Source organism: Lissotriton vulgaris, unplaced genomic scaffold (assembly GCF_964263255.1).
Source record: "Lissotriton vulgaris unplaced genomic scaffold, aLisVul1.2 SCAFFOLD_3063, whole genome shotgun sequence".
Lineage (NCBI taxonomy): Eukaryota > Metazoa > Chordata > Amphibia > Caudata > Salamandridae > Lissotriton > Lissotriton vulgaris.
In genome coordinates, this window is record NW_028241632.1 from 208611 (window position 1) to 232621 (window position 24011).

At 46.5% G+C, this 24011-nt stretch overlaps 1 protein-coding gene across 1 annotated transcript in view; it reads left to right on the forward strand.

The window, feature by feature from the left end:
• The window catches only part of LOC147670600 (ATP-dependent translocase ABCB1-like), a 254105-nt gene that overhangs the window by 203908 nt on the left and 26186 nt on the right, over positions 1-24011 (forward strand). Inside the window, exon 10 of the mRNA XM_086948139.1 lies at positions 7918-8079. Within this exon, the coding sequence (XP_086804265.1) occupies positions 7918-8079 (162 nt within the window). The remainder of the gene's footprint in view (positions 1-7917; positions 8080-24011) is intronic.

Here is a 24011-nt window from a genome sequence, read left to right on the forward strand (position 1 = left end):
CAGTGGACACCCCTAAGGAAGGCCCAAGGTACCCCTCTGGGCAGGGTGCAGTGTATGTGAAAGGTAGAGCATGTACTAGTGTGGGTGACATGCTCTGATTGTGAAATACTGCCAATTTCATTGTTCACTATTGAAAGGCTATTTTGATTATGGGCTAGAATGAGGAATGCTGTGTATGATGTTTACCGGCATATCTTCCCATAGGAGCAAGATAGAAAATTAAAGTCTTGGTATCCCTAAACTCAGAATTTAATAACCCATCTTTTAGGAAGGATTGTTTTTAAATCCTGTGTTTGAAAACAGCACTTTAAGAAAGTGGCTGTTTTCTTGTCTGACCTTTCTGTGTGCCTTATCCTGTTTGTGAATTGACTGTCTGGTTTGTGAGTGACAGGGGCTGGGGTGGCTCCAGGAGGCTGGGTGAGTCAGCACTAGGCTGAATAGCTTCATATGCGTCTTGAGTGGTGGGAGGGGATAGCACCTGGGCCTAAATAGGGCTGTGCCTGCCTGCCTTCCACAATGCTGGCTCCACCTCCTGCTGTGCAGCTCATGACCCTGCCCCTCTCTCTCAAAGGAAAGAAGGAGTCATGTAAACAGAGTGCTCCAGGACTGACCAGAACTGGTTTGGACTAGGCAAAGGCCTCTCTGCCTGCAGAGAACACAGAGAATATTGGTATAAAAAGGGATACCCAGACCCCAAGAATTTAGATCATCCTGGAATTAAGAAGGAACCTCTGCCAAGGAGAAAAGCTGCAAGACTTAAGAAGAAGGACTGCCCTGCTGTGTGTTTGTAGGCTGACCTGCAGTTGCTATTCTACCAAGGAGAGAGGAAGGGCTTTGCTGTTGCTGTGTCCCCTGCTTGAAGAGATCTCAAAGGGCCTGAGGAGAGCTGGCCTCCTGTTAAGAAGTCCCAGGAACAAAAGGACTTCACCCCCAACTTCCCCCCAAACTCCACTGTGTGAGTTCTGACCTGCCTTGAGCGCTTGATTCATTTGTGGGGGCTCTGGAGGTTGTTACCTGATGTTTGGGGAGCTGGAAAAGAAGAAGAAAAGAAGATCTACAATTTTGTATGCATCGCTCGTTTGCGGAGTGCATTGTTGACAGTGCAAAAGAATTCCCGTCGCCACAAAGATGGTCGCAGGGCCTATTGCCGCTGCAAGAACCGACGCATCGTTCGCTTGCGGAGCGCATTTCCCCAGTGCGGGAAGATTCCTGTCGCTGCGAATATCGTCGCCGAGCCTGTCGTCGCTGAGAGAACCGTCGCACCGTTTGCTTGCGGACCGCATCCCGTCGCTGTGTACATTGTCGCAGAGTCAACGCTTCGAGGGGCGTGACAGAAAAAGATCAATGCTGCGCTGTGTATCACTGCCGCACCGAAGATCGTAGCCAGCCCGAAGATTGTCGTATCGTGCCTGTGCGAGACGCTTCCTACTGAAGAACCTGCAAACCAGAATCTATACAAGGTATCGCATCGCTCCCAATACAGATCAGATTAGACGCAACACACCCGCTGCATGCAGCGGGATGGACGCATCTCCTCCCCAGGGTCTCTGGAGTGACCCATCGCTTGTTTTCTGATGCTGCAGCTGCCACTTGGAACTTTGTCGCATACACAGGTAGTTTGGGTTAAAATTGATGCAACTGTGGATTATTTTGGTGCAAACCTTTGAACTCTTTTTAAAGGCTTTTTTTGGAACGGTGTATGTTGGATTTTTGTTGTTTTAGTCTTGTGTAGTTTAGATAAAGATACTTTATTTTTCTAAACTGGTGCGGAGTCTATTTGTAGTGTTTCCACTGTGTTACTGTGAGTGTTGGTACAAATACTTTATGCATTGCCTTTGATAAGCCTGTCTGCTCGTGCCAAGCTACCAAGGGGATGAGCAGGGGTTATCCAAAGAGTTTATCCCCCTTACCCTGACTAGAAGCAAGGGTCCCTACTTGGACCCTGGTACCTACCTCTGCCAACTAGAGACCCCCAGATCTAACAAAGTGCATATTATTTTTTGATGAACTTCAGAATATTCCAGATATGAAGGTTGTGATTGAGCAGTTTGTCAAGTGTAAAGCACAGGGTCTGGGTTGAGTTGAAGATTTTAGTGAACCTGCTTTGGCTTATATTCTGTTTCGTTTAGAGAGAAACGTCTGTGATTTCTTTAGAGAAAGGAGAAGAAATACAATCTTCCACAGGGTTATCCTGAGTTTATTAGTGATCATTAACCATATTTCATTGAAGGAAGAAGCTAGTGTCAATTGGCCTCTTGGTCAGAAAGTATCAGGGACAGCTGAAGATCATCAGTGTACTTGTGAAATGAGATGCCAAATTCCATATATGTGCACAGCGATTCAGCATACAGTTTGAAGAGTAAGGGGGCAGGTATATAACCATGAGGCATTCCGAAAGGGACAAAGCTAATGAAAGAGAAAAGACAAGTAATGTTGATGCTTTGGGATCTAAGTATTAGATTGTTAGATCTGGCATCTTTGGTGTGGTTTCCCCCTAACTTTTTGCCTCTACCTCCTGTATTTTTGATGCTGTGCTGGATTTCGTTTTTGCTGGTTTAGATGCTTTGGGCACGTTGCCACTGCTGTTCAGTGTCAAAGTGCAAGTGCTCCCTGTATAAATTGTTATGATGATTGGTTATCCATGATTGGCATATTTGTGTCACCAAGAAGTCCCTAGTAAAATGCACTGAGTGTGCCAGGGCTGATGATAACAAATGCTACTAGTAGCCTGCAGCACTGATTGTGCCACCCACATGGGTAGCCCTAAAATGGTGTCTCAGGCCTGCCACTGCAGCGCCTGTGTGCAGTCTGTGAACTGCCATGTCCTCCTGGTCAGTGTCCCCACCGGCCAGTCCTAACCCTTCCCTTTCTGTACACATTGGTCCCCCCATGGAAGGCCCAAGGTACCCCCTTGGGCAGGGTGCAGTGTATGTGAAAGGTAGAACATGTACTTGTGCAGGTGATATGCTCTGGTAGTGAATTACAGCCATTTTCACTTTTCACTATTGCAAGGCTATCTTGCCCCATAGGCTATCATCGGGAATGCTGGCTACAGTAGCTACCAGCATATCTTCCCATAGGACATAAAAGTCTGGTATCCCTCAACTCAGAATTTAATAACCCATCTTTTAGGAAAGGTTGTTTTTAAATACTGTGTTTGAGAACAGCACTTTTAGAAAGTTGCTGTTCTCTTGTCTGACCTTTCTGTGTGCCTTGGCCTGTTTGTGAATTGACTTTCTGGTTTGTGAGTGACAGGGGCTGGGTGGCTCCCAGAGTCTGAGTGGGCCATCCCTGGGCTGAATAGCTCCATCTGCATCTAGAGTAGTTGGAGGGGATAGCACATGGGCCGGAATAGGGCTGTGCCTGCCTTCCACAATGCTGGCTCCACCTCCTGCTGGGCGGCTGACGACCCTGCCCCTCTATCTGAAAGGAAAGGAGAGGCCAGAAAAACACAGCGCTCCAGGAACACCCAGAACTGGTTCAGACCGGGCTCAGAGCCCTCATGCATAAATGGATCAAAGACTTTTAGGGGTATAAGTACAGGACCCCTGACTACAGAAAATTAGATCATCCTGGAATCAAGAAGGAACCTCTGCCAAGGAGAAAGCTGAAACTGAAGAAGGCAGACTGTCCGGCTGTTGCTCTGCTGGACTTACCTGCTATTGCTTTGCTGCCAAGCAGAGGGGAAGGACTTTGCTTTGTGCTGTGTACCCTTGCTTGAAGGAATCTCCAAGGGCCTGAGAAGAACTGGCTCCCTGTTTTTGAAGTCCCAGGAACAAAAGGACTTCACCCCCAGCATCCCTGAACTCTGCTGAGAGAGTTCTGTCCTTTCTAGAGTGTGTGGGCCAGTTGTGGTGCCTCTGGAAGTGTACCTGTGTTGGGAAACTGTAAACCAAGCTTTTAAAGACTTTCTACAAGTTTTGTTGCATCACTTGCTTGGGGAGCGCATCCCCCGACAGTGCGAGGAAATTCCTGCCGCTAAGAACTTCGAGATCGTCGCAGCGCCTCTTGCCGCTGCCAAAGCCATTGCATCCTTTGTTTGCGGGATGCACCAGACCGGTGCGGGAAGATTACCATCGCTGCGAGTGTCGTCGCAGAGCCTGTCATTGCTGGGTGAGATCGTCGCACCGCTTGCTTGCGGACCTCATCACGTCCCTGCGAGTGTCGTCGCCGAAGCCATAGCATCGTGGAGCTGCAAGAGGAAGATCACCGCCAGTCCGCGCAACATCGCCCCGGAGATCGTCGCAACTCCAAAGATTATCGCATCTTGCCTTTGCAAGAGAAAACTTCCTATGGAACCTATGCACCGGAATCCATACAAGTCTGCCTTCCTCCCCATACAGACCGTATTCGTCGCGACACGCCCGCTGTTGCAGCGGGGTTGTCTCATCGCCTCCCCATGGTCTCAGGAGCAACGCATCACTTGTTTTCCACAGCACCAGCTTCTGCTTTTGAAATGTTTCACTTTTAAAAGGTACTGTTGGCAAAACGTGAAGCTTTTAAAGACTTTCTACAAGTTTTGTTGCATCGCTTGCTTGGGGAGCACATCCCTGACAGTGCGAGGAAATTCCTGCCGCTAAGAACTTCGAGATCGTCGCAGCGCCTGTTGCCGCTGCCAGAGCCATTGCATCCTTTGTTTGCGGGATGCACCAGACCGGTGCGGGAAGATTAGCATTGCTGCGAGTGTCGTCGCAGAGCCTGCCGTCGCTGGGTGAGATCGTCGCACCGCTTGCTTGCGGACCGCATCACGTCGCTGCGAGTGTCGTCGCCGAAGCCATCGCATCAAGGAGCTGCAAAAGGAAGATCACCGCCGGTCCGCGCAGCATCGCCCCGGAGATCATCGCAACTCCAAAGATTATCGCATCGTGCCTTTGCAAGAGAAAACTTCCTACGGACTTCCACCGGAATCCATACAAGTCTGCCTTCCTCCCCATACAGACAGGATTCGTCGCAACACGCCCGCTGCTGCAGCGGGGTTGTCTCATCGCCTCCCCATGGTCTCAGGAGCAACGCATCACTTGTTTTCCACAGCACCAGCTTCTGCTTTGGAACTTTGTCGCTTTTAAAAGGTACTGTTGGCAAAACGTGACGCAACTGTGGATTATTTTATTGCAACCTTGAGAACTCTTTTGCAACCATATTCTTGAACTGTGTATGTTGGATTTTTGTTGTTTTGGTCTTGTGTAGTTTAGATTACATACCTTTATTTTTCTAAACTGTTGTGGAGTCAGTTTGTGGTGTTTTCACTGTGTTACTGTGAGTGTTGGCACAAATACTTTACACATTGCTTTTGGATAAGCCTGACTGCTTGTGCCAAGCTACCAAGGGGATGAGCAGAGGTTATCTAAAGAGTGTTTCCTCCTTACCCTGAATAGAAGCAAGGGTCCCTATTTGGACAGTGGTACCTACCTCTGACAACTAGAGACCCCCAGTTCTAACATAGATCAAATAAAAACTATTGAAGAATGGCACCTCTGGTGCCCATCAACCGCCTTCACATTGTTGAAGGATGGCATGTTGTATGGTGTGATATGTTGCTGGCACATCTATGAGTTAGTAGATATTAGCATCCTTCATTAAAAATATGAAGTGCATTATCTACAATCTTACAAATGCTGTTTTGATGTTTCCAGATCAAAAGGTGGATTAGAATTCTCTATAATACGAACTGCTGTTCAGGCTTTGTGTGAAGGTTTTGTAGAGAAGGCCATACATGGCTATCTTTTAAGGAGTCAGAAAAAGTAATGTACGAGGAAATCAAGCCAGAGCGGTTGGGATGCGGCTTAATGAATAAACACAAGAATTGAAAGAATAATGTGGAAGTATGGTGTTTGTAATGCTGTGTTTGATTAACATACCTATAGCATAATTAACGACAATCTATGCTGTTAAAGGTTAATTTTATAGTCGGTTATTTTCTATTTTCAGGGTAAGTAGAATGATTATCCATGTTATTCACAGCGTACTACTTCATCATTTTAGCAAAGTGCTTATTGAAGCTGTCTCTACTGGATTTGTCGAAATGGGATGCAGGAGTCTCAGTTTGTATAAATATATACAACTGATTTGAAGGGTCTGATTTTCTTTTTTGTAGTAGTACTTTTAATGAAAGATCATTTTGCTTTCTACGGGTTTTGATTATATCCATTTCTGTCAGATCGTATTTGCAGACGTTTCACGGTAGCATGGATGTATCTCTAGCAATGCTAGTAGTGGAAAGCTTTTTCAAAATATCCAATTTGTTTCTTATACTGTTCATTAATTTTGATGTAAATGCTTTAGATGACTGTGTCGTTCACATAGAGGATAGCATGGAGTTGATTATGTTATTTTCTATGCTTTTTATATCTGTTTTCTTATCAAACTACTGTTAGGTTTATCATGGATAGAGAAGTGTGTTTAGAGAATGTTAAAAAAGATTCATCTCACATCTAACTCTGATGCACTCACCTTCAAAATCACATCATGAAAACATTTATCTTACAAAAATACAGACACACAAACATCTGTAGCTGAGTTTGGCTGCAGGAGGTCTTGCAGCACAAGTCGAGTATAAATATCAGATGTCTTATTTTGCTCAGATGCCTATTTCGATGATGTTTTAAGTTCATTGTGCTATATAGCGTATGCAGCAATCTCTGCTTGTGATATGTAGAACTACATTTAGCATAATTAAGCCTAAAATACTACAGTAAGTTACCGGTAGCAACTCTACAATCCTATTTGAGCTGTTGGCTTCTCCGTCCACTCATGTCAGAGGGAAAGTGATACATGTGTCTTCTACTGCCACTACTAGGCTAAATTCCCTGCTAGCATCGCCTAATTTCATCTGGTAGAGATTCATTCTCAGGTATAGGGAAAGAACTGTGTGCCCAGATGTTTTCTGACGTGCATTTACCCTTGTATATCAGGTCTTACATTATTTGTGAATGACCAAACTAAAGACAGCATCAATCGTATCTCATCTGGTGCTCAGAAATAATGTTTTTTTTCTTTTTTGTTCGTTTATGCTATCTTGATGAGTACATGTTCTTTATGAAGTATGCACGAGAATGCCTACATTTTTCAAACATCAGTCTTTCTTAAACAGTTTCTTTAATGTGCAAACATTTCTATTTATGCATTCTTTCCCTTTATGAATTCCTTCAAAGACCCCCTTACATAATTGTGTGTATATGAAGTATAAGAAAGTTGTAATGTTGCAGAATATTGAAATCCAAAAGTATTAATTCAGTAAAATATATATTGATTGACAGGCTATTGATCATGAGTATATGTGAGATTTATAAAACCATAAAATATGAATATTTAGAGGCTCATTAGAGCTTAGAAGGATTTGAGGTCCACAAAAAATAAGTTCCCTGTTCTGCCTCGTTTATGATTATGCTAACTCATTTAAAGATGGGGCGCTTCCAGCTTCCAACAGTGAGCCCCCCAGTAGTTAAGACAGGCTCCTATAGAATTGCCACCTTTAACGCATTGTGAGGGCCATCCGAAAACTTATTCTGTAAACCCAAGTGTTTCTTGTGGGGCAGGCAGGGAAAGCAGATATAGTGATCCAAGCACAGGCAGAAAACCCCTTGCATGTCGGGGTCAATAATTTGTTGTTTTTCACAAACGATCTCCCGCTTTTGTAGTTTGCTTAGGTGACAGAAAAAAGAATCCTAGCTGGAAAAAAAACACACCGTCTGTATTCTCAACATTAATTTCTGATGAAAGTGCTCCTTCTGGGTCATCAGATACTGATTGCTGCAGCAGGCTAAGGTATGGGGTGCGGGGGCAGGCCTCCTGCCAACAATGGCCTGGATGCACTGCCCATCGGTGCATGAATAACCCCCTAGGCGTTAGCACACTATGATTACACTACGTGTAACTTGGATTTAATAGCAGAATATGTTTGTTCCCTTTATTTTCAAGGCTAGGGCTGGTCGCACCACAATTTTGATCGCTCATCGCCTTTCCACGGTGAAGACAGCTGACGTCATTGCAGGATTTGAAAATGGGATTGTGGTCGAGCAAGGTTCACACAGTGAACTCATGGAGAAACAAGGAGTCTATTACTCGCTTGTAATGCAACAGGTAATCACAAACAAATGGCGATGTAACAAGATGAATAATGCAATACCTTCATGAAATATTGTAAATTGTTTCTTATTGCTGGTGTATGCTTTTAACGTATTACACCTATAGTAAGAAAATGGCTACACTTACATATTACAAGCCAGTTGTGAGGTCACAGTACCAGCATGCGAGTCTCCTGTTGCTGTTAGTCCACAATGACAGGACAAAGTTATGACACAAGTCGGCATCCTAAGTAAGTGTCAAGAATGTCTGTACATAGTTATAGTTCTGCTGGTGAACTGTTCAAATAACACCACTGGCATTAATGATGAAAGTGCACAAGTTAAGTCCATAGTGTCCCTTCATGCATCCCAAAGGTCACCTTTCAAAAAGAGCTAAAGGTTACTTAAAATCCAAAAGTTGTACGTATAAGTTTAACTGCGGAAGTTATTTTGGAGTGGGAAATGTAGGGAAAGCCGGGAACATTACCCTGATGTTACATTGAGTCTCTAGTATGACGCTACATTTTTAGGCCACAATTAGCAGTCTAACTTGTAACACAATCAAAAACTAAATAAAGGAAAACAATACCACTGTGGAACAATTATTGCTTGTGCCGGTAACAAGAGCGAGCCCACAGGTACTTCTCTGGTATGAATATTGCCTCCATTTTTGACACGCATATATACCAATACAAACCAATCAGCTCACATGTATCTAAGCTATACTATGTGACTGCTGGCACAATAGGACCATACTAACATTGAGACTATTAACTTACAAGCCATAGAATATGTAAAAATAAACTGCCAATTGGCCAAAAAGGGAATCGAGATGCTTATGGTATACACAAAATTATGGTTTTCAGAAAAAACTCAAACGCAATATGTCTTCAAATAAACATAATTAGACCAGAAACGTAACTGAAATCAACATTAAGAATGCCATGTGTGACTAGTGTAGTGATGTATGTAGAACCATCATGCGGTAAGAATGTAAATTCGCCAACAACGGCTATAGATTGTCTATTAACCAGGAAACGTGTAACGAATAAGGTGATAAGGTCAGTGTGTTTGGAGAAAAAAGTGATCTTATGCACCATTTTGTTATAGTGAAATGCTGGCTGGGTGGGGTACTACAAACAACAACATGCCATCAATTGTCAGCCAAAGGACTTGCATATAAATAAATAACAATAATTGTGAGAACAAAATTACCAGGATAGGTAGATCACAAGGGATGTACTAAAGATGACAAAATGCTAAGCAGATTACTGGGTATCCAGGAGGTCAAAGATTTCATACAGTACTAGAGATGTAAATGAAACACTAGCAACAGAACTATGGGGTCTATTACGATGGTAGGCGGACTCCATTCTGCCCGCCACCCTAGAGGTGCGGGGATCCGGCACCGCCAATTAGGATGCCACCGCCACGGTGGCATCCCGCATATATTACATTGTAGAGGGAAGTGCTGTAAACAGCACCCGCCACAATGCAATATATGCATGTTGTGCATTGGCTGTCACCACGTGACAGGCACTGTGGGGTGCCTGGCACCTTGTGCATACCAATGTTGGGGTGTACCATGGGTACCCCCAATTGCTGCCCCCCACATCCCTGGGGACCCGCAATGGGCCCCCAAAGAAAACGCTGATTGCCTTTCCATGGTGGAGTCTGCGCCATGGAAAGGCATAAAAAAGCCACATCATACTATGGATAACGGTGCCTGCAGGGAACTGCCATAATTTTATGGGCCTTTTCCGCCCAGAAGGCAATCGGGAAGATTACCTACCAGCAGAAAAGCGGCAGACACTCTTTCCGTCCGCTGTGGTATCCCCCGCCATGCTAATGCGGCGGTGGTAAAAGGCCATCCAGCAGGGTGATTTGGCGGGCGGATTACCATGGATTTAACCCAGATCTCTTAACTGGGGATGAATGTTTTATTTGTTCACCAGTCCGTCCATCATTTGTGTATCTTTTGCTTTCTCGTACCTAGAAGCAGGACCTCTGGTTTTAGTTTTGCATAAAAAATGTGCACCCGAACTTAGGAAGCAGTTTGGTTCTGCTAAATTGCATGGTTTACTCAAAGTTGCAGGCTGTCATACCTTTTCAAGGCATGCATTTCCTTTTGTCATGAACTTTTAGAACTGTTGCCTTCTTGGGACTTCTCAGATAGGAATGCTGGCATAGATTTACATCATAAGTGCGTGTCCCTGAAATGTTAACAATTTTATGAAGTTTCTCCATTCTATGCTCCCACAGGTGCTGCATATATTACTTATGTGTCTTCTGCTTTTTTCTCAACAGTAGCAATTTCTCACAAGAAGAGAGAGATTGCACAATGGTTGTGTCATGACCACCAAACCCATTCAGGAATTCCAGATGTTTCACTGCCAAGTGTAAGAGTGTGATTGCTCTGGCTAGTGAAATCTCTGTTGGGAGAGGGCTGCATTCCAACTCATTCCATTTGCCAACTCTCGTCTGACCCTCTACAACGGATTAGGGAAGATTTCATACTCACCTCTGCTAGTAGACAATCCAATGCCCCACACCCATGCTAACCTCCTCCCATTACCTCTGTCCCACACCATCCCTCAAGCTCACACTTACCATATGCTCAGAGCATCTATTAAATGTTATTCCCTACTGAGCAGGAAATATGGGTTCAGTATAGCTTTGTAAAACTGTGTTTGCACAGGTATTCCTCATTCAATAGGGACTAACTCATTAGCACAGTAAATTCACAGGGAAACGCGGGCCAGTATCAATAATTCTGTATACCCAGAGTTCCCACATAGACTTTTGTATTCAACATAAGCTGAGCATCATCCTATGTTCTATCCAAGCACTAGCCATCAGAAAAAACTGGTTAATCACATTCCTCTATTGAAAGCATAGTGCATTTTTGTATCTTGTTTAACAAAGATTCCTTTTCAATATTTCAGAACAGTGGCAATGTGAGAAAATGCTGAATTTTTCTTCTAGGTCAATTAGCCTACTAGCTACTTCATAATTTCTGCATCATACTCATCTGCCCCTCTTATTTTTTCTTGAAAGAGAAGGAGTGTTTATTTGTTGTCAAATGGTATAAAAATGTTGCTTCATGAAATTCTCTCTTCCAGATTTAGTTGTATTTATTTTGTATATGTTTTCCCAAACTGTCTGTAATTGTCAAGTCCAGATATGAATATTAACTATTTGCAAACCTTAATGCCCACCATAAATTGTTTGTCTTTTATTTTCTGTAAGGGTCTGTCTGTGAGAAAGTGCCTCTTTTTGCGTGGTCACCTCCAATTTTTGTGACTGATTTAGCAAATTTTTGGACTCCACACTAGGGCACTGTTAACCAGGGAACAGTGCTTGTGCTCTGACCCTTAAACATGTTGAAATTTACTAACCCCTAATTGCCGTATTTGACTTTGCCATAAGGCCATAGTATATGGTGGCCAAAGTATAGCCATCTCATGGAAAGTTAAGTGTGACCTATGTACCACAGCTCTACTGTGCCCACCTCTAGAGTGACGATGCAAATATGTCTCCAGGCCTGCCACTGTAGCCAGGCAGCTGTAGTTTAAACCTGCAGCCCACCTTGTGAAAATCAGCCCTTTTGAAAGCAGAACGCCTTCCTTTAAATACAAATAAGTTTCCACTAAGTATTCCTGACAGCCCAAAAGGCAGGGAAAATTGTATTTCGAAGGACATGGTGAAATGTAAAGTTATCATTTTGTTTCACGACTAGGACCCATAAGCTATTTTCACTATAGGAAGACTGGCTGGCTCATAGTGAAACACTGGGAAGCAGTATTAAATATTGAAACTGCTATCTCTGAATTGAGATAAAAAAATATGATGAAACTGCTCTTTTCAATGGTGAAGTCGTATTTGCAGTAAATATTAAGGAAAATTAACTTATCTCTTCCGGAAGGTCTTTGAGGTTAATTTGCATTAGCTCTCCAGCAGTGACCCAGTGAGTGCTTAGCCCCGATGAGATGTTGAGGTGTTAAAACAGTTCCCAGCCCAGAGTTAGGTGTGGGGTTGAGAAGTTTTTGCTCCTCCAGTAGGTAGACCAGCTGGGTTTAATTAGGAACTTAATTTGCTATAAAGGGGCCTTCTCGGTCACAACTAGATATCCGATGCCTTCTGGACAGGACCCTTCTTTTGTCTTCTCATTAACAAAGATACCAAGCCCAGTGGCAAGAGCTGCTATCAGAATTGGTTTGGAGTGACTTCTTATTAAACTGGCTGCTCCCCCATGTGGGCACACAGCCTCTGTTCAAGGTTAGAATGGTTTATCTAGCTTAGATTTAGTTTAATGAGGGGCATCATGAGATTGTTTGCAGTGATTGCTCTAAAAGTTGGAAGAGTGGCCCCAGTGAAGAATCTTTAGTCTATTGGTTAGGGATAGGCCTGGGGTCCCCACACACGTAAGCAAGGCATATGTATGGCACTCAAACACCTTATTTAGAACACTAGTGGACCCAGAAAAAAGCCGAAGTCACGAGCAGAAGCCTCTGACCTGAGAAGAGCCATGAAGGACACCATTCCTTTGTCTTCAACTCAAGCACCAAACTCGGTGGGGCAAGAGCTGCCCTAAGAACTTGTTTGGAGTGACCACAGAGGAGGGGTTGCTCATTACTCTAGCCAAACATCTGAAGGCACATAGGTTGTGCAAAAGAGGAGAAGGGTATCTCCATCTTGGATTTAGAGAGAAAGAGGCACTGTGGGATTCTTTGCAGGAGTGCACACAAGAAATTCTGCAAAGATGTTTAGGGCTACCCCAGGGAACTTTTAACCTTTTGGTTTGTGAGGGGCCACGAGTCATCCTCACCTACAAGTTAAATCTAAGCATAAATATGACACACCGAACAACATCTTTAGTACGCTTCTAGAATTGAAGGTTGGACCTGCTCTCTATGTCCTAAATGGAACCATGAAGGACTGGCCTGCTCCAGTGGGGCTGCTGGGGCTGCAGGGATAGGAACTCCTTTTTGCAGTAATTGGTCTCTCGTTAAAATTTCACAGCTATGCTGATTTTTTGACCGTCGAGTTCATTGGGACCATGTGAATGGGCCACAGTTTGGTACTGCCGTACATGCTCATGCAAGAGGAAGAAGGCTATATTGGGGCAAGGTCACCCCATTTGGTCCTGTTGCACAGAGCCCATGAGGTGCGCCCACTTGAGCTCCAGTGGTGGGGTGAAGGTCAGGTCAGTTAGGGGAGGTGGAGACCCTTAAAGAACGACCTGAGGTCCCTGCCCTAAGCACATTTTGGAAAATCAAAGAAGCAGACATTGTCTCTGTGCATTCTGTCCTCCAAGTCAGTGATCTTGGTCCTGTGACATAAGAGCTCCTGGCCTGCCTTCGAATGGTGTTGAGGTGGTCTTCTACACCAGTGAGCCGGTGCTCCATCCAAAGTACCCGGTCCTGGAAGCCTGATATGTCTGAAGAGTTGGTTGTGGCCACACAGTCTGAGATTTTAGAGTCTGCTCCTTCCAGACATCGACGTACTGCTGTGATGTGCTCCATGATGGATTCCTGTTGTGAGCCTGTGGGGGGCATTGCCAGTGCTCCTATGATGTTGAGTGACTGCCTCTGAGATGAGCAGCTGTCTAGTGCTTTTATCGGTGGATTTGCTAGATGGCATCTCCAGTTCTGGGGCCCCAGTCTTGTGGGCTGAGCAGTCCTGTGAGAAGTAGGGTGAAGGGAGCTGGAGCTTCTTTCCCCTCGTTTCCCCACCACCAGTCGGGACCCAAATCGGTGCAAGGCCCCCACTCTTAAATCCTAGCTGATGCTATGCCAGTCATTGTCCCAGAGCCAGGACCCTCTCTCTTCCGCGAGGCACAGTGAGTTCTTTGGGTATTTTCATCTACCCATCCCTGACCATGCGCCTCCTTTGTCAGACCCCCTAAGGGTGGGTATTCATATGACAGGCAACTTACTCGGATGTAGCCCCATCCATTATGTTTCTGGGCTGCTTCTGAGTGGGCATCCGGTAATCGCTGTTGGGTGGCCAGCAGCTTAGTAGAAGGTGCTGTGGCCCCAGGGTCTTGGGGTGATGGGGTAGTGTAGGGTGCACCCAAGACCTCGATCCTGAGGATGGTTTTTGCAGTTAAATCTCAGGTGTGGTGTAAGGGGGATAAAGGGGTGGGCACCCTGCTGGTTCCCTTTCGCCGTGCAGTGACCCCCAGGGACTACACTCACCATTGCCTGTGATGGTTGCGAAGCTGCACCCTGCATTTATCACTGAGTCCTCTGTCCCATTTCAAGGTGGTTGCTGGCTTTTTCTGTCCTCACCCTTGGCCTCAGCCGGTTCATGTGTGCACTTTGGTAGCAGGCCTCACCAGTCCCAGGGTATGCTTCACAGTGGTGCACTTTAAAATGGTGCATCTCAAAATGTTTGTCAGCTTCTGTTGTCTGCTTCTTTCAGTGGTAAGCTCCCATCATTGTAGCTACTGCACCCCAGGAATGGAAGGGTGTGCCTACAGCCTAGGCCCCTTGTCTGGGTAGATGCCCTGCCCATCTTATCATTTTGTGAGGTAGAGGATCCCCACCGGGCTCCTGTGCACTCTGGTGAATGGTCCCTCCGTGTCTCTCACTGGTAGAGGTGGGTAGATGGTGAGCCCCCCTGGTAGCCACATTTAAGAGTGAGAAAACGGTGGCCTGTTCACCTTCCCCCACTTGCACAACCTCTGTGCCTTTGCAGAAGGGGTGCGGATCCTGTGGTGGGATGCCCTCCAATCTCCAATTGCTGGGACTGTAATGGGTTGCCCAACACGTTTTTGCCGATCTAGAGTGGGCCTCTCCAGCCCCTGTTATCAAGATGACAGCCAGGACCCTTTCTCCGCCTCAGCCGGCCTCTGCGTAGTGGTTGTTGGAGGGAAGCATGCTGCTCCTCTCTGCTGCTGGGGTAGGCATGGGCCTGTGAACCATGTGGGCCAGAAGGTGTCAGTGGCCGGGCCTGCTTGAGTGCCCCACATAACTGTGGTGAGGCGGCAGAGGTGTCTGACCTCGCTGGCAGGGTCCTGGAAATAATGGGAGGAGAGGTGCTCTGGACCCCTCTCATTGCTGGTGCTTCACCCCTCTCTATAGGCGTACATGGCACCCAATCCAGACTGGACTACTTACTGGTCTCTCACTGGGTGATAGTAATCTCCTGGGAATCTCAGATACTGAAAGCCATGCTCTCCGACCATGTAGAAGTCTTGCTATCCCTGGATCTTGCCTCTCCAGGTCGAAAGCAATGGTGCCTGAATATACAGTGCTACCGCACTTCTCAGGGTAAAGCCCAAATGTGTGCACAGGTCTCCACGTACCTAGAGATCAATATGGGCTTGGTATCTTCCCACAGTGGGCAGCTGAGAAGGCAACTAACTGTGGCTAGCTCTTGAAGGAAGCAGCTTTGACAAATGTACAGTGAGCAACCCGCCAGAGAGAATTGGAGGATGAGATTATGAGCCTCATGCACCACAAAACCCTCACTGCATACGTACCTGCAACCAGATAAGACTTGCATGGATTTAAGTGTGTTATACACATGCAAAGCTGAATGCGCGTCACAGTGGCTTAAAGGCTGTCACTATGAACAAGGAGAAAATGCAGATTGACTCTTGGCTGCTCAACTGCTCCTACAGGAGGCTTCACTAGCCATACCTGCCATTCACTTTACAGGTGGTGAGGTCCTCACTCACCGGCATGACATAGTTAATGAGTTCACAACCTTCTACCGGACTCTATACACACTGGAGATGGTGGCCAGTGCTGCCCTAATAGAGGCTTTATTTGAGGGTTTGCATATTCCCAGTCTCACAGAGGATGGTCAGGTCCTACTGGATGGGGAAATTAGAAAGACTGAGATAGCACACGCCATCTCCAAGCTTCCATAACATAAGGCTCGCGGGAAAGATGGCTATCTGCAGAGTTATAAGAATGGTCAGAAAGGGATGTCATTTATTGGCTCCATGCCACACTTCAAAAGGCTGAGCTGATGGGTTCTTGGGGCTACATCTCTAATAAGGCAGTGATAGCAGTACTCACCAAACTGAGGAAGGACTCCAGTCTGTGTGGCAGCTTTTGCCCATCCCCTTACTCAATCGAGATATAAAATCCTTGCTGGAGTACTGGTGGCTCGCTTTCGAAAAGTGATTCCAGATCCTGATACACAACGCAAGTAAGTTCCTACCCTGTTGCTACTACAGGAGCCACCTTCGCACCCTTGCACATACCCTATGGGAGACCTAATACATATTTGATGAGACTTTTGCCCTCTTACTTGATGCCAAGAGGATGTTTGATAGGATCGAGTGGAGGTCCTTCTTCATCACCTTGAGAGGTTCAGGCTCAGGATCAGATTATGGGTCTGATGGCTGTACGATAACACCCCAGCACAGGTCAATTGTGCTGGCTTCCTAGCGGATAATTTACCAATCCAGAGGACAAGAGCACAAGAGGACTGCCCATCATCACCACTACTGTTCCTTCTGGCAATGGAGCCACTGTTGGCCACCAGCCTCCAATTGTCACTCCTCACAGGTGTACCCATCTATCTGTATGCGAATGATGTACTCATCACCCTAACGGACCTCCGCCATTCTCTACCAGCCCCGCTGGACATTGTATCAGACTTCATAGCCCTGTCAGGGTACCAGGTGAACTGGGATAAGAGGGGCTATCAATGGCTATCCCTTTCGATGGATGCCATTTCCCCTCAATTATCTAGGGATCTATGGTCAACCATGGCCTGGACCATATGGTGGCGGGCAATCTGTACCCTCCCCAGCCTGCATGAAACTGGATTTCAAAAAGTGGTCTCATATTGGGGAAGGTACAGGCAGTGCGGATGGTAAAGCTCCCTAGGTTTACATATGCCCTTGGCATGCTACCTCTCTTAGTACCCCTGGCTACCCTCAGTGGATGTGGGGGATGCAGTCTTTTTTCTGGGACCCTCCCACACCCGCTTGGCCTACACCAAACTCCAGGTGCATGGCATATGTGGAGGCCTGGCTGTCCACCTCTCGCAGATGGCTTACATGCTCCCTAGGATGCTGAACCTACTGCGCTGGGTCTCAGAACAATTGCTATTGTCAAGCTGAAATGGACTTGACCCCTTGTAGGGAGGCATGCCTTCAAGATAGCCTGAAAACCCAATGCTGTAGGCCATGCAGTAATCCTGGCAAAAGGCGCATCGCCTCCTTGGAGTGGATACCCGTCTCCATGTGCATGCATCCCTATGGGGCAATGACTGCCTACATCTTGGAGGGGAGGACCACAATTATGAACAGTTGCAAGAGAAGGGCATCCATAGCCTGGACCAGATCATCGCAGACTAGACCCTCAAACCCTTCGAGAGTATACGCAAGGAGTTTGGCCTACCTCCCAAACAAGTGCAGCTGCATCTTCAGCTGCGGCACTGTCTACGATGCAACCTGGGCATGTGACTCTGGGCTTTGCAGGCATCATCTGTAGTATCCTGCCTTAGGACGTGGGGCCATTTCCATGGGTTTATGGTGGGGTTCTATGACCCCTTGACCTGCCACTTATTCTCGCTCCTTCTCCTCTTCAACTTCGACCCAAATAGGAAAACCATTTGCAGATTGCGTACAAGATGGATGACTGAGCAGAAACCTTTGAGACAAGACATGCTCTATACCATTGAGCTGCAGCCATACCACCCTCCCCTCAAGCCCCAGACCCCTGCCAATAACATAGGACAATCCTTCTTCCTCCTTAAATGCTACCTCAAATATGCCATGGGGGAAGGTGAGTCTCTGATTGGATAGTAACCAGGTAACATGCTCCCCATCTAGGTCGGTTGGATACATTTGATCCTGTAACTAAGGTATAATACTCTTGAGGACAACATATGTCAGTCAAAGAAGTCTTTATTCGATTTGCATCATAAAAGACATACTATACAACTACAGCACAAACCCAAGTAAAATATCATGATAAGATCCATACGAAATACGAAACATATTAAAACAGGAATAAAAAGTTATTAAACTGAGTATACAAAGACTCGCGACTGAAACAATCAATAAAACATGTAGTGGTTAAAAACGAAATTCATGTGAAGTAGACAATCTAAACTACATGGTTCATAAAATACACAATGTATTAAGATCTCATATTCCGGGACCGAATTATCGACGCCCAACTGACAAATTTAGATATGCATATAACAAAAATGTTGTGGTTTCAGATTGCAAAATTCTTCTAGCAACAAATGTGGATCTGGTACTCAGCGAGCGACATACAGGCCTCAGCCAGGCTTGTCTTGGTTGTGAGTACATTGGGCAACAAAAAAGGAAGTGGTCGACTGTTTCCACCTACTCCACACAACAGGGACATGTGTCTGAACTACCAGAATTCCAAGATCAGGTTAACCCTCTGAGAAGGAGTGAACCTGCTCTTAACTGGTGATAGAGTTTACGATCTAACGGTTTTGTAATAATGTCCCAATATTCCTCGTAGTGGGGAGAGTCCTTGATAGCAAGGAATAAAGCAGTCATACAGCTTCCCATAACAGATGCCACCCTCTTTTCCCTGATCCTACTCCAATAAACTTCCTTAAGACGCTTCTTAGAGGGGAAAACAACAGTAACTGGATCCACCCATAAGGATCCCAGCCCCATATCCATCAGGCAAGCCTTTATTTCTGATAGCCATGGAATCCTGTGTACACCCCGAAGCCCCTTTTCTTCCAAAAGGGCCTTAGCATACAATGACAGTTCCGGTTTCGTCCACAGGCGCCGCCAAAACGCCAATGGTCTATACCGAATCAAGTCTTTAACGGGGTCACATCCTAGGTCATATAATAGAGGAATACGAGGTGTTGATTGAGGTAGCCCTATTGCCGATCTGAAAAATGTATTCTGTGCGACCCAAAGTTGGGAAGTGTCACTAACCCCCCACAGTTCTGCTCCATACATAATGGCCGATAATATTTTGGAACCATAAATTTTAATCAAGGGGCCCAAAGGTTTGGTTAGGGAGTTTCTGTGCTCCTTTAGCAGAGCACCACCAAGTTGGGCATACTTAAGAGTTAGGAGGTCTAGTTGCGATTTCCAACTAAGGTTTTCACTAAAGGTGACACCCAAGTATGTGAAGACAGCTGTCTGTTCAAGGATGACCCCACCCATATTGACCCTAGCTTTAACTGGTCTTGTGCCACGGAAGACCATAAATTTGGTCTTCCCAACGTTGACTTCCAGCTCATGTTCACGGCAGAAGAGCTCAAAGCGAGACAGTGCAAGTTGTAACCCCTGTCTCGTCTTAGAAATTAAGAGCGTGTCATCCGCGAACATGAGCAATGGAACTTTCTTGCCAGCAAGGGAGGGTGCGTCAGTCGGGTGGTTATGAAAATAAATCATGACCCCATTGATAAACAGAGAAAACAAGGTAGGAGCTAACACACACCCTTGTCTGACCCCTATAGAAACCTCAAAACTGTCGGTCACCTCCCCAGGCTTACCCCATCGAACTCTAGCATACGTGTGTTCATGCAGGTTGATGAGGAAGGCTACGAATTCTTTAGGCATACCCATCCCCAATAATACTTCCCACAACTTAATCCTCGGGACAAGATCGAATGCGGACCTTAGGTCCACGAAGGCCGCAAATAGCATGCCGCCCCCCAGGAGGACCTCTTTGCAGTATAGGAGCACAACCCTAAATGCCTGGTCTAGGGTACCAATGTGGGACCTAAACCTCGCCTGGAGGGGTGTTAATACATCTAAATCAGCCATCCAGTACTGAATACAACCCAAAAGAATGTGGGCCACAATCTATTGTACCGCGTCTATAAGACTAATTGGACGATAGATCCCCGGGGCAGAGCGATCGCCCTTCTTGTAGATAGGCAATATCTCTGCCCCTAACCATGAAGTGGGAACTAATGCTCCACTAGCAAGGGCATTGACTAACATGGTCAAATATGGGACCCATAGATCTTGCTCATGTTTAAATAAATTGGCAGGAATACAGTCTGGGCCAGGTGCTTTGCCACTCGGAATGCCCTTTAGGACAGCCTTAACCTCACTTGGTACAAAAACCAGGGAGTCCTTGCTCATAGGAGACTGAGTCTCAGCTGGGGGCCTACTCTTTAGTTTAAACTGGTTTTTGAAATACGAAACCCAGACCTGTGGCTCCACATGATTTGCGGGTAAGCGATTGCCCCATTTAAGCAGGTGCCAGAATTGAGTCATATACTGTCCTTCGCAAGCCTGAAGCAACCCCCTCCAGCGGTCCTCATCCCAGTTCCTCTTAGCAGTTAGTTGGGCGAGTTTGTAAGAAGCCCTACAACTACGGATGTCCTCTGGAAGTTTAGATTTAATGGCTGTAATCAGGGCTCTTTGTGCCTGTCTACAACCTTTATCGTACCAGGAGCAGGGTCTCAATCCTTTTTTATTACTGTTAGGGGGTACACTCTTAACAAAAAGAGATTTAAGTTCAGAAAAAAAACCATTGTGGATTTCTGGGAATTTCTCGTTGATCTCAACCTGTGACTCAAAACTGTTTAATCTGTCCACCGTACTAATAAGCAAGTTCCTTATCCTGGTCAAAGAACCCTCATTCATAGCTATTTTAGGCCAACGTACCGTTCGCTCATCGTTAGTTAGGGTTATCTTTCCCTGAACCAGAGGGACATCTGCCAAGATTGAGGCAATAAAGCTGTTATCTGTCAGAGACAGAACTAAGGGGTTGTGGTCGCTCTCGGTTCTACACATGACCACCATATCGACAATATCCGACCACAACTCCAGATTGGCCAGTATATAGTCGATGCGCCTGCCCTTCTGACTTTGTTCTGCCATTAACAGCCCGCAGGCCCTTTTCAAGGCACAACCCCTTCATAAACAGAGCCGCATGCGTCCATTTTTTAATGGGCACCAGCTCCAGCTGTGGAATACCCCACATAGTCTTCGGCCTCTGTTAGCTTCCCGTCAACCAGACCAAGTGGCTCAAAACAGGTGTTGAAATCCCCAGCCACAACCCTATTATCGTTGTTAGAGATGGTGCAGAGAAGTTCCTCTAATAAGAGGGCTGTTGGAGAACATCTCCCACCTGGGAGCCCCCTAATATATATGTTAATAATAATAATGTTAAGACCCTTTGTGGAGGTAATCCTTATAGCCATAATATCCGGGCTGTCTATTGGTATCTCAACCACGGAGACACCCTCACGTTGATGTACCCAAATCGTCAGGCCTCCTACCGGTCTTCCCCTACTACCCTTAGCTGCTGATTTAGAGAAATTTAAATAACCAGACCAAAATAACGGGACTAATGCCCAAGTTTCCTGGAAAGACCAGATGTCTGACTCGTCGATAAGGCTGGCCCAGTCTGGTACATGTAAATTCTTTTCCAGGCCCGCAATATTCCATGAGGAGACCTTCACCAAAGAGACCCCGTAACTAGAGCTCACCTCCGGCATCCCCCTATGTAGCGAGGAACGGAGTTCCCCGTGACAACACTGTTGTTAATAGGAGAGAAGGCAGGAGGGGGGAGTAGTCGTGGGGCGATAATACAATACTACTGGTGAAAACCCCTAGACTATGAGGTTGACCCCCGTTATGCTGTGACCTATGCGAGACCTTACCATCCCCAAGTCAGTCATTTTCCTCTAGGGTAGATAAGGGAGCAAAACCATTATATGTATAAATGGGGTAGTTGAAGGGGTGTCCAATTGATGACCCCGGGGAAAATAATGCTCCACCCTGAAACTAGAAGTAGGATGTGTAGAAGGTGTTTCGTACCAATTTCGTGAAAACAGAGAGATACCTGTATTAGGGCGAGGATAAAAGTAGCTCAGATCAAGTGTTAAGATCACACCCTCCCCACTAGGTTCCTTTCCTTTGCAGATGAACCTAACTGCTCTGGGGTCTCTAAAATTAACAATTATACAATCCCCTGCTAGGTCCTTACGTCTGTTACCCAGCCAACTCACCCTCCTTACATGAAGGATTTCACCATTGATATATCCTGGGAGTGGTCTATAATTGCTGAGCCAAAAAATAACTTTATTTTTCAATTCCCTGTGATTTTCCTGTTTATCCTGTTGCAGCTCAGGTACCCCTGACATTATCACTGTGTAGGGCTCTGAGTCAGGGGGAAGGTCAATACAGGGAAGCTTCCTCTTCCTATCTTCTGCAACTGTCACCTCCTTCTCTTTAGGGATTGACTCTACCGCCACATTACCGGGCACTATCACCTGCTTACCCTCCCGCCACTGAGCTTCAGCTCTCTTACTGGAGGTGAGGCTTGTCTTAAGTGCCCCAGAAATACCCCTCTCATCTTTTTGACTTGGGAGCCTGTGAGGTTGGGGGTGTGTTGTGTTGGGACTAACGGCAGACTTACCAATATGAGCCGACGAAACAACTCCATTGGATACACTATTGTAGGCCATAGAACAGCCCACACACTTCTCCATGACAGTAGTATTAGTTGTTACAATATTTTCCAGCTTCCCCAATTTTTCGAGAACTAATTTAATTCTTTCGAATAGGGGTAGCATCAACGACTTCATCAAATGCTCTATCTGGCCGAAGAGGGTATCTGGGGACTGTGCAGACAACGTCAAGCTTTGAGGCAGCACAGAAGTCTGCTCCCCTAAAGTTGTGATGGTAGACAGCGTTCTATCGGTAGCAGGATGGGGCCGTGTAACAGGGGCCCCTCCTGGAGTGATGGATTTAATTACTTTGGGGCGTGTGCCCTTATGACCTCCCCCCCTTTGTTTCCTTTTCCCATTTGTAGGTGTTTTTGAGGGGCTATCCTCTGAGATTGAACTCGAGATAGTAGAGGCCACCGAAGAACATGTATTGGGTACATCAGTTGCCTCTAAATCCCGACTCGTATCCAGCCGTATGACAACCTTAGATGAGTTTGGGGACAGCAGCTCTGGGGTGATGGAGTCCCTTATGATGCCCAGTGCGGAACGCTTTGAGAAGATAAGTACAAGTGACAATCTCTTCTCCGTTATGGCTATCTCGCGTTCCAGCGCTACGGCAGCCCTAGTTATAAACTGGTCCATAGTTCTTGTCAATGAACAACCCGTGCAGCCAGTCGCACTTTTTTTCCCCTTACCTGCCTTGGGTGACATGTTTTATTAATAACCCCAAAGAACCTGCAATCCCAGGCAATTAGCTGACTAAACCTTTTACACTACTGCCACGGCTGGCAGGCAAACTGTGGGACGTCTTTAAATGACAACAAAGTAAGTTCACTGACCCATAGTCTTAGCAGACGACACAGTCCGTATTGAAAATATTAGGGGGGTAGCCCGGCCCAGCCTCCTCTGGCCTCGGATGGCCACAGATGGCCCGCCCTTTGCCAGGGCTTCTCCCGGGCTTCTCCCGGGACGCTCCCGTGTGCTCCCGTGCTGCTGGGCCCTGGGTCTATTATGTAGAGAGCTCAAGGACCTGTGGGCGGGGCTGAGCGGGGAACGCGGACCAGGTGTTGCCAGTCACGCAGGGACTCCTGGTAGATTGAGTCCCTGTGGCGTTCAGCGCAGCCTGCTCAGTGTCCTTTCCCCCTGCAGCACAACACAACTGCTCCACTGGCATCACCTCCCCAGAGTCAAGGGCATGAAGCGGCACCCGCGCAGCGGGTGCGGCAAGGTGTGGGAGAATTCAAGGGGATTAAATGAGCGCAAGGTCCTGGGGGCGAGGCTGAGCGGCATACGCGGACCTCGTGTTGCCGGTCACACAGGGACTCCTGGTAGATTGAGTCCCTGCGGCGTTCAGTGCAGCCTGCTCAGTGTCCTTTCCCCCTGCAGCACAACACAACTGCTCCACTGGCGGCACCTCCCCAGAGTCGAGGGCACGAAGCGGCACCCGCACAGCGGGTGCGGCAAGGCGTATATGATTTTCCTCCTCAATCGTCCAGTTACATCAAGCCTCCTCCTCGGTCGTTAGAAAGGTCGGTTCCCGTAGAAAGGAGAATGCAAGGGGAT